The sequence below is a fragment of the Eucalyptus grandis genome, chromosome 6 (assembly GCF_016545825.1).
Source record: "Eucalyptus grandis isolate ANBG69807.140 chromosome 6, ASM1654582v1, whole genome shotgun sequence".
NCBI classification, from domain to species: domain Eukaryota; kingdom Viridiplantae; phylum Streptophyta; class Magnoliopsida; order Myrtales; family Myrtaceae; genus Eucalyptus; species Eucalyptus grandis.
The window spans coordinates 48,276,524-48,288,290 of record NC_052617.1 but is presented as its reverse complement, the minus strand read 5'-3'; the positions used below and the strand labels follow the sequence as shown (position 1 = coordinate 48,288,290).

The 11,767-nt window shown below is 37.1% G+C and overlaps 1 protein-coding gene across 1 annotated transcript; it reads left to right on the top strand.

Moving 5' to 3' along the window:
• Positions 1-5,498: 5,498 nt before the first annotated feature.
• Positions 5,499-11,759, top strand: LOC104450397 (subtilisin-like protease SBT5.4). The gene is given in 12 exon segments (XM_010064927.3): positions 5,499-5,780; positions 6,057-6,166; positions 6,269-6,366; positions 6,494-6,658; positions 7,932-8,040; positions 9,135-9,184; positions 9,187-9,668; positions 9,911-10,008; positions 10,136-10,381; positions 10,515-10,629; positions 10,738-10,951; positions 11,063-11,759. Coding segments are annotated over 12 exon segments (2,307 nt in total). The 5' UTR covers positions 5,499-5,696; the 3' UTR covers positions 11,599-11,759.
• The last annotated feature ends 8 nt before the right edge of the window (positions 11,760-11,767 follow it).

Here is an 11,767-nt window from a genome sequence, read left to right as displayed (position 1 = left end):
TTTGGGATTTTATCCTTTGTTTGTCATAGATATATCAGTTTATAATTTTTTCGTAATGATAATATAATTTAATAGAAATTAACTAAATGTAAATTTGTCACAAATGTACCATTTTGGGGTTTGATAGTGAAAAAAATAGTTTATGATAAATTTGTTACAGATATATTGATTTAAAGTTTTTTATGGTAAAAAAATTAGTTTGAATAAATTTGTCACATGTATGCTAGTTTAAAATTTTTCGTAATATAAACCCAAAATTAGCATTATGGGAATACTAAAGCCGAAAACTCCAATGCCGTTACCTTGTGCACTTTAGATGACTTTAAAAATGCAAATATATCTCTCCAAAGTTTTCCAAAAAAATTGCCAAATCATACTCGCAGTTGTCCAAGGGCCTCTCAATAAAGGATTTTGACAAATTGTTGCTAAATACAGCCTCATTAAACACCCCCTCCCCCTTTAGTTTTCCTTCTCAAAATTGCAAAAAGAGTTGAAATCAATGATTCATACGACCAATTTTCAAACACAGTACAAGTTAGTCATGTTTATAAGTATTAGAAAAGATTATGTGAATAAGAAGATAAGCCTTGTTGAGCAAGAGACATTATCATTGAACACAAAAGGTCAATCTCATGCAAGTAAAACGTCGGCTACCGAGACAAATCTCCAAACATATGGGGTAAAGAATTACACAATCACCATAGAACAAAGGGAAAATTTCAAAAAAGAGTCCGAAGTGGACCTTGTTTCATATAAAGACCTACAATGCCATCACCTTATCAAATAAGAGCTTGGAATGAATTTTGTTCCAAATGAGGGTTTGAAGTGATTATATCTGTTTTAAATAAGAGCTTGAAGTGGTTATGTCTGTTTCAAATGAGAGCCTAACTTTCTAACGGTTAAGGGTATTTTCATCATTTATCATTTTTTCCCTTTTTTTTTTCTTTTTTCTAGTTCTTCTTCTTTCTCTTTGCCGATGGCTAGCTAGCCGATGCCCACAATTGGCTAGGTGAGTTGACCCTTGCTCGATTCAACAATGGCCACCTATGCTGACCATAGGCGAGGGACAACCTCGCCTAAGCGAGGTGACCCTTGCCCTAGGGGAGGTTACCCCTTGTGGCTATTCACGAAGTTGGCCCTCGCGTTGCCTCACGTGAGGCCGACCCTCACAATATCCGGCAACGATGGCCTCATTGGCCCCTGGTGCTACCGAGGAGTGCTTGTAGGCCCTCGCCGACCCTTTCCAATAGCCAATGAGGGTCACAAAGCCCTCGTTGGCCGTCGGCCTTTGCTAGCTGCCACCAGAAAAGAAAAAAAGAAGAACAGAGAAAAAAGAAAAGAAAATTTGGACAAAAACTCCCTTGACCAGTTGGAAAATTTAGCCAACCAACAACCAGCAAGGTCAAGCTCTTATTTGAAACAACCATGGCTACTTCAGATCCCTATTGGAAACAATCAATATTACTCAGGCTCTTATAGAAGAAGAAGAAGAAGAAAGAAGAAAGAAAGAAAGTGCCTTGATTAAAAGAAGAATGGCGCATTTGGTAACGATTTTAGTCCCGGAAACAATTTTTGATCAAAAATAATTTTTTTCTGATTCTTCCCAAGAACAAATTCGAGTAAAAGAACGCATTTAGTAATTGTACAAAATTTCTATTCTCGAGAAAGAAAGGCAATTGATATAATTTTTAATTTTTTTGTTTCTTTTAATTTTTAATACTTTTATTACATTTTCTCTTTTTTCTTTTCTTTTCCTCTTCCTCCTACTTTGTGACCGGTCACCGACCATGGTAGTGGCTGGCAACTGGCTAGGCAAGGTCCGACGAGTTTGCCGGAGCCTTGCCAAGCTAAGGCGAGGGCCAGCGAGCTTGATGGAAGCTCACATAGCCACTGTAAGGCTTGACTTCGCCTAGTCAACGCGAGGTCAACCTCACACTAGCTTGGCGAGGCCTAGCCTCACCAAGGGCTGGTGATGCCCCATCAAGGTCACCGGTCATGGCTGAGGCCGGCAACTGACTAAAAGGAAGAAGAAAAAAAGGAAAGAGAAGAAGAGAAAAAAAAAATTAGACTTGATTCTAACAATTGTTCCTGGGAACAAAAATTAACTTTTTCCTACTTCTTAATTATGTCCTAAATCTATTCCCGAGAATAAAAAAATTGACTTTTGTTCCTATGAACAAAAAATTTACCAAACAGATTTTTTTTTTTTTTTTTATTCATTGGAACAAAAAAACAAAATCAGTTATTCTCGGGAGTATTACCAAACATGCCCGAAAAGAATGAAAGACCAAAGAGCTTTATTTCAAAATGCCAATAGCAAGCAAAACGAAGAAAGCATATCGATAACTTCATACGTACATGCCTCAAAAATCTTGCCATCGCCAAGCCAAAGTAACTTCGTTTCACAATGCCTAATAAGGATTCGAACCTTTTATTCATCTAATTGGAATTAGATCATAAATTTGAAGTTATGTGATTTTTGAGCCACAAGGTTCTATTTAAAAGTTGTTAAGCTATGAAAATATTGTGGTAGTGATAGTTTAGGTGATGTGGACTTTGATAGATATCGATTTAGAGTTACGATTTGATCAAAATGAATTTTTAAAATTTCATATGTGAACTCCACATACTAGACAGCTTTGAATACCTAATTTGAGCAAGTATTTTATTAGTGTGTAGGAGACATTTTGTCAACATTGAAGCTTAAAATAGTTGATTTGTGGTTGAGATTGCTTTTACTTGATTGTAATGTTGTTTCTCAATGATTTGTAAAGATTGCAAGTCTAGGTGAGTGGTGTTTTTCTTTGAGTAGTTTGTAAACAAATACTTCTAAAGTGATATTGATTTGATATATTATGACATTTTCTATTGCATAAAAATCTAGATCAGGCATTTATTACTTTTTAACTATTTGTGAATGGTTTGAAAAGTGTTTTAGAAAAGTATTGTGAAAGGTTATATGTATTGCATTACAAAATTGGGTTAAAAAATAGACTTAGAAAAAAATTGAAAATGTTTTACAAAATGTATTCCAGTTAATAGGCTGTTTTACAAAATGTATTTCAGTTAATGAGCTAAGTCATGGAAGGGTATATGTTTTTATTTGTAAAATATATTCTGATTTATGGCATGTGGTTTTGTGGATTTTTAGAGGATGTTGGTTTGATGCTCATTGTTGTTGGGAATCCAATTCGGGATTTTCAGGTATTTATATGAGTTTCCAATATCAAGATATCCCTTGGGCTAAGCTATCAGCTGATATTAGGAGGTTGGGGGTGGGGGGGAGGACCTAGCCAATGAGGAATCTTGGTTGTGTAGGCACTAAGAATTAAGCTGGTTAGATATTGATCAATAGATTGGTTGAAGGATTAAACTATTGACATATGATTTGATGGAGATTGATCAATAAATTTGACCATTAATATTTGAATTATGATAAAACAAATTAAATGAGTATTTCTCGATAAGTTTAAAGCTTTGTTGAAGTGAAACAACTTATATTTGATTTCATAATATTTTATATTTTGGGTTTGGATGGGAGGACCTACCAATGAGGAATCTTGGTTGTGTAGGCACTAAGAATTAAGCTGGTTAGATATTGATCAATAGATTGGTTGAAGGATTAAACTATTGACATATGATTTGATGGAGATTGATCAATAAATTTGACCATTTATATTTGAATTATGATAAAACAAATTAAATGAGTATTTCTCGATAAGTTTAAAGCTTTGTTGAAGTGAAATAACTTATATTTGATTTTGTAATATTTTATATTTTGGGTTTGGATTATGAGTTCTAATATTACTTTATATATGTGCATAATGAATGTTCAATCTACTTAGGAGAAACATACCACTCACTAAGTTGTGATTGTTCATACCATTCATTTTAAATATTTTTTAGGTTACGCGGCTAGTGGCAAGTAGACTAAAAGCATTTGCATTATCATAGAATTTTTTTTATGAGCCATATATGGTTGAGAAGTTTGCTAGTTTTAGTCGTTAGTTTAGAGATATAATTATAAAAAAAAAACACCGATATTATAACCAACTTGTTAATTTATTTTACATATATGGAGATGTATATATTGATAATAAGTTGTTAGTTTATTGAAATTACATCCTTCACATGGAAGGACATCCATCGAGAATGGTCGTGTTATCTGTCTATTCTTATTGGAACAGGGGTGTGACAAATAATAGAATGTTAGTACTCAGTGGGTGCTGGTGTCCTTCATTTTTGCATCATTAGAAGATCAATCAATATTCATTTTCTTCATATCCCCTTCATTCTATTTCCAGTTATATAAAGGCCAGAACACTAGCCCTTTCACATTCGCATCAAAACGAGTAGTCTAACACCTCAAACATTAATGAGAAATTTAATGATGCATGCTTGATATGTATCCTAAGGTCACTCTTCTAGAGGACCCTATTGTTAATACTTGCAAAAGAAAATGGCAAGTATTATGAAACTTAACAATTGAAAGAAATTCTAATGAATGGAAATACCCGATCAGTCCGTAAAGAGTCCCTAACTCAGCTAACTAGTTCAATGATCATATGCCTAGTGAACTCAACCACAATCCAGCTCAATCATCATAACCCCGAGTAAGTGTTTTTATTCTTTCTTTAAAAAAGAATATATTTGTTGGGATGCTATATGTTTGACATATTATCCTCAGGCAAAAATGCTCGTAGTCATATTTGATACATGCATATTATATATAAACGAAAAAGAAAGCCGTTGTTGATTTCAATGGACCCTAAAGCCGGTAGGTTTGATTCCGATTTAAACACATGTGGTTTTCAATTCCAAAAATATTGAATTGACTCAAATAGTGTTTCCAAATTTTATATATGGAATCTACCCACGTTTGAATTGACCATACCAATCATCTAGCACACTATTCTAAATAAGTACTAGATCTATAAAAAAAATTAAAAAAAATTTAAAAAAAAGGGCTCAAACCTATTTATGTACAAAAAGGACAACAAATACGAAAAGAAAGAATCATAATTGATATTATTTTAGAAAATGAAGATCTATGGGATTAGATAAGGGATACTTTAATCATTAAAATTACTATTTTTGTTATTTGTTTTGGCAATATGCCAATCATCATTCACCAAACTTTCACTTAATTGGTTCATTTTCTTGCAAAGATAAAAAGTTAACGTTGGAAGATGCTTTCTATTTGTCGAGATGTAGCATTGCTAAAAGAATTTAAAAAAAAAAAAAACACAAAAATAACTTTCCCGACGACGAGAACCCCAAGGAAAATGGAAAAAGAAACTATTCCTGACTCTATGCTCGCTGTTCTCAACTTGCATGCATGAGATCACATCGACTTTACAAAAGTAGGACATGTCTCGCAGTCCCTCTCCCTCCTTTTGAAACCACTAAGTTCGGTGAGAATAATATATAATATCAATTTCCATCCATAACCATACTCGTGATTCATGACTGCAGAATGATCTCGCTGAAGATCATGAAAGAAAGGGAAATTTTATATCCTTTTGCATAATCCGCATTCCACAATGGTGGTGTTGATGTGGTCGCGAAGGAAGTTTCACTATTGTTGCGTCAAGCAATTTGTTTGCTAACATAAAAAGGTGAAAGCAGAGATTTAAAAACAGGCGAAAGCAAAGCAAAACGCTTCATTTGCACTTCTCGTCTGAAAACAGAGAGCAATGGAGCTCTCCTTTCGCTCCCATTTTCTCCTCTCAGTCCTGCTTTTGTGTCTGGTGCATTCAACCGCCTTCGCCTTGAAAAAGGTAATGCTCACTTTTTGCCTTCTTGGTTGCAAAAATAAGATTTATTGAACATACGCTGTTTTCAATTATGAAAGTCTTCCAGTTTTGATCACCAATTATTTTGGCAGAATGGTTTATTTTTCTCATCTTTTATCTTGGTTTTTTTCCCAAAATCTTTTTTTTATGGTGCTTCCTTTAAATTTTAACCATCCTGTCACTCACTCTGCTTCTCAGTTTCATCATTTTCTGGGCGTTTGCTTTTCAATGGCCTCATTTTTTCTCCACTTTGTGCTTCAGCCTTACATCGTGTACCTAGGATCTCATGCACACGGTCCAGAACCGACCGCAGCAGAAATTGAAAGTGCCACCAATTCTCATTATGATTTACTTGGATCGTACTTGGGAAGGTATAGTTCCAATTTATACATGACAAGCACGAAACTGTAGTTCTTCTTCATTCCTAATAAAATGTGATTTCTTTGCTCTGTACTTCCAACTCATTTGGACAGCAATGAGAAGGCTCAGGAGGCAATTTTCTATTCATACACTCATCACATCAATGGTTTTGCTGCAATTCTCGATGAGGATCAAGCGGCAGAAGTTGCGAGTGAGAGCTTGGCTCCATTACTATGTGATTTTGATTTCTGTGTTTGATTGGTCTGTGAAGCCGAGAGAATGCTGCTCTGTTTTCTTCAGTTTCATCTGCAAAATTCATCGCTCATCTTTCGATGCAGAGCACCCGGATGTCTTATCTGTGTTCCTAAGCAAAGGAAGGAAATTGCACACAACAAGGTCATGGCATTTCTTGGGGCTAGAGAGAAATGGGGTGATCCATAAGAATTCCATCTTGAGGAAGGCTAGGTTTGGTGAAGATACAATTATCGGCAACCTTGACACCGGTATCTTTTATTGTGTTTGGGATATCGGAATTTTTTGTTTTACCAGTTCAACTAAGGCATTTTCTTTTCTTCTCTTTTGTTTTTGGTTCAGACTGATTTGATTCTTTTTCATCATCATACCTGGGTGGACCCCTGAGATTGCTTTAGTTGCATGAGTAGAAGCTGATTTGATGGCTGCACGTTTTCAACGAAACTTTAGTTTCCTAATCAAGTAATGAGTTCAAGAGTTGACCATAACACTTCTGCTATGTCAAGCGTTATCGTATTAACTCTATATATTTCTAGATCAGCATCTTCTGCACACAAGTAAACAAGAAAGTGAGATCATAAAGTTTATTTGCTCATATTAGAAAAATTATAAGCTACCAAATCAAGAAAAATGTCCTTTTATGAATACCTCCGGGAGAGTAAAATGACTTTGGAATTTTTTTTTTTTAGTCAGTTCTACTTTATTCCTACTTTAACTCTCACCTCAGACGACTTTGAAAATTGATTTTGGTGTTTTAGTTTTTATTTTTATTTATTATAAATTACAAAAATAAAAAATAAAAACTCGAGAAAATCAATGATTCATCCCACAGATGAACTTTCTCTGTCATTTTCTAACACTATGAAAATATCATATTATATTGAGTTAATATCATGAAAAACTCTAAAGTGGTATATCATGACTCATTTATTTCAAACTAATTTTTTTACTATAAAAAATCTTAAACTGGTACATATATGATAAATTTACATTTCGTTAGTTTTTATTAAATTTTACCGTTAATTTTCTAAATTGAATGACACGTTATAATTGATGATGCACTAGTTTGGGATTTTATCATATATTTGTCACATGTGTATTAATTTGTATTTTTTATATTATTAATTCAATTTAATGGAAAGAAAGTGGGAGGTAAATTTGTCATAGATATATTGGTTTATAATTTTTTGTGGTTAAAAAATTAATTAGAAATAAATTTGCCACAAGTATAATAATTTGGAATTTTTCATGATGTTAACCCCATTGTATTTGTGCTTAGCAACTTTTCTCCATTTTATCCACCAACTCACCATTGATCTCATGTCCTTTAAAAAGGTTAATAACCTCTCCGTGGAAAAGCTTAAGGGGATGGAGGGTCTCGGTACATGAATCTTGACTATATCCACAAAATGATTTTTGCTTCCGTTGTGCATAAGACATGCATCACACTGTGACTGTCTAATGATTTCTTTTTTGGAATTCTGCAGGAGATGCTTATAATGTCTCTTTTCTATTTTTCTACAGGTGTTTGGCCAGAATCGAAGAGCTTTAGCGATGAAGGGATGGGTCCTATCCCAGGAAAGTGGCGCGGAATCTGTCAGCGGGGCATAAAAGATGGGTTTTCTTGCAACAGGTCTCATTCCTCCCTTCTCCGACTTTAATTCCAGGTGTTTCCACAGGTTCATGCATACATCTTTTTTCATTTGACTTGTCTGTCATGTGCTTTAAGAATAGTTCTTTACAGTTCCATTCTTTTTTACAGCAAAAAGGAGAAAGGGTATTTCTGCTGGTTTAATGAAAACTGATGCTCATATTTCTACACCAATAATTGCCTATATGGGCATTGGTTAATGAGAAAGATGATATGATCCTGACTTGAGTACTGATTTGAAAGCTAAGTTGTATCAAAACATTTTGGCTGTGGATAACAATGACTTTTTAACAGAAACTTTCAAAGAGGAGAGTCCATATTCTACACAAAAATGTCTTCATTTAAAGTTGTCACCTGCACCACTTCAAAAGGAATAGTTGAAATATCAAAGCAGAACTTCGGGAGTTTGAATTTCATTAGAAAGAGCTAGCCTTTGGAAATATTACAGATAAAGTGGTTCTCCTCAGCTATATCGCGTTGTAAAGGTATAAAACCTATGTTTTTTTACTGTGTTAAGTAAAGTACGAACCTTGGTCTGGTTAGCCATTTGATGTCCGTCTACATCATGCAATGACCAATCTACACGGTTATTGTCTAGCAAGCCATGACGTTCTTCCAGAAAAACAAGGCTCGTTCATTAGGAGCTCATTTATGTTTCCTATTCGCTCTTGCATTTATGTTATTCGTATGGCTTAGGTTGCTTGTGGAAGCAAGCTGAAGATTCTGTGATCTCATCGTGATTTTATCATTATTACCCTCCTCCTGGAACATTGTCTAATTAGCCAAAGTTTACTCTGATGAGTGTTTTTAACCCTGAAAGAAATTGCCTTTTTCTTTTTGTGGGTTTTGTCAGAAAAAGGTCATGTTCCTCTTGTAACATTGGAGCTTCCAATTAAGCTTTCCCTTGCAGCCCTCGAGATTCTATTCTCTGGGTGCTCTTCCTCCATGTCACGATGATCAATTTTGCCATATTAGACTTTAAAAGCTCAAAATTAAAAGAAATGAACATACCTAAACAATTGTGTCATGTCTATTTCCAACATGGTGAATCCAATCTCTCATTCCTCTGTACTAAGGAAGCTGATCGGAGCGAGGTACTTCAACAAAGGATATGCTGCATATGCTGGACTTTGAACTCCACGTTCTATACGGCACGGGATCATGATGGTCATGGGTCCCACACTCTATCGACAGCCGGAGGAAGCTTGGTCCCGGGAGCAAGTGTTTTTGGCTACGGCAATGGAACAGCTAAGGGAGGATCTCCAAAGGCCCGTGTTGTGGCTTACAAAGTGTGCTGGCCTCCGTTGGAAAATGTCGGCTGCTTTGACGCAGATGTCTTGGCAGGCTTTGATGCTGCGATTAGTGATGGTGTTGATGTTCTGTCGGTCTCTTTGGGCGATGAACCGGCCGAGTTTTTCATGGATGGAATTGTCATTGGATCCTTCCACGCAGCTAGGAATGGGATTGTGGTGGTTTCTTCCGCCGGCAACTCAGGGCCCCAACCAGGGACAGTGCTTAATGTTGCTCCGTGGATGATCACCGTTGCTGCAAGCACAATTGACCGGGAATTCACGACATACATTGCTCTTGGAAACAAGCAGCATCTAAAGGTATTAGACTACTCTTATACACAGATGAGCTTGCTAGTCGTCCTACATTGGTCTCCGAATCTATGTGCAGTGTAATGAATAAACTTGTTAATCCGATAATGCAGCTCATGAAAGAACCTCTTTCTTCAGTTACACCTGGATTTTCTTTCTCAGCTTCTTTTGATTTTCGGTTAGGTCCTTCTTGTTTAAACAGTCGCATTTTCTTGACACTGACTTATATTGTACTACAATGTTTCTGGAAGGGATCAAGCCTTTCGGCCAATGAGTTGCCATCCAATAAATTCTATCCACTAATCAGTGGTGCAGATGCACAGGCTGCAAATGTGTCGGCCGCAGAAGCGTGAGTTTAATCTGCTGATATTTTTCCAAATGTTCTCTACTTCTCCGTCATATCCACTTCTGTATAGTACCTTTTCGCTATCATAAACTATTACACAAATTCCGAGTATTGCTTGAATTGTTCACAGTTTGCTCTGCAAGGCTGGAACCCTCGACCGCAAGAAGGTGAAGGGGAAGATCTTGGCTTGCCTTCTCGTTGATAACAAGAGAATCGTCGTGGGTCAGCAAGCTGCGCTTGCAGGTGCTGTTGGGATGGTTTTGGCTAATGATGAAGCGAATGGAAATGATGTTGTTGCTGATGCTCATGTTCTTCCCGCTGCTCACATCTCTTTCGTGGATGGGAAAGTTCTATTTGCTTACATCAACTCCACGGCGTAAATTTTCTAAGTTCCTTCTTGTTTTTTCGCCAGCGTGCGACCATCTTTTGGGTTAATCTCACCTTTGTCGAGGATTCTCACATTCTTATATATGCTTTTACTTCTCCGTGCACGCCTCTGTTTCATTTAGGTTTCCGATGGCTTACATTACTCGTGTGAAGACAATGTTAAACACGACACCTGCTCCATTTATGGCCTCCTTCTCATCCAGGGGACCAAACATCGTTGAGCCAGCTATCCTTAAGGTATATTACTGAGATTTCTTAAGGCGTCTATGTACTTTTTGGTTGATCAACCGCTGTTGACTGTTAAGTCCCATGCCAAAGCACCTAATCGTGGTTGGCGTGCTTCAGCCAGACATAACAGCACCAGGATTGAACATCATTGCTGCTTATACACTGGCAGTCGGTCCGGCAGGTCAAGATTTCGACAAGCGTAAAACGCCTTTCAGTGCAGAGTCAGGCACCTCAATGTCCTGTCCTCACGTGGCTGGCATTGTGGGTCTCCTCAAAACCCTCTATCCAAGTTGGAGTCCTGCCGCGATACAATCAGCGATCATGACAACTGGTACTATATCTTCATATGTTCTTTCTTTTAGTTCATCTTCTGTTATATTACCAGCAGGCAAATTCTTACTTCTTTGTTGTGTCTTTGATTGTAACTTTCACCATTACACAGCAAGAACACGAGACAACAAGCTAGAGCCGATGCTCGATGCATCTTTTGCTAGGGCAACTCCATTCTCCTACGGTGCTGGACACATCCGGCCAAATCGCGCCATGAACCCTGGTCTTGTGTATGACTTGACGGCAAACGACTACTTGGACTTCCTATGCGCCCGAGGCTACAATGAATCCCAACTGAGACTATTCACCAATGAGACTCACAGATGCCCTAAACACTTTAAAACATCGGATTTGAACTACCCTTCTATCACTGTCCCAGATCTCAACGGCACAATGGTGGTCACAAGAAGGATGAAGAATGTGGGGACTCCTGGCACGTATTCTGCACACATTAAGGCACCAGCAGGAGTGTCGCTCTCCGTCCAACCACAGAACCTGAAGTTTGAAAAGTGCGGGGAAGAGAAGGAATTCAAGGTGGTGCTGAAACCTAAAGTTGCTGGCAAGCCCGTTGACTATGTGTTTGGAAAGTTGATCTGGTCTGACGGGGTGCATTACGTGAGGAGTCCTTTGGTTGTGAAGCACCAGTGAACATGACAACCACTACAAGGAAGACTGTGGCTTGGCAAGCTAAATAGGATCTGATGGTAGCTGGCTCTAGCCTTCATTTTTCTCTTAGGGGAATAGGGGTTTTCTCAAAGACAATGAAATGGTGTAGCCATCTTTAATCTATCTTAAGCCCTTGAAGTCAAGCACAAAC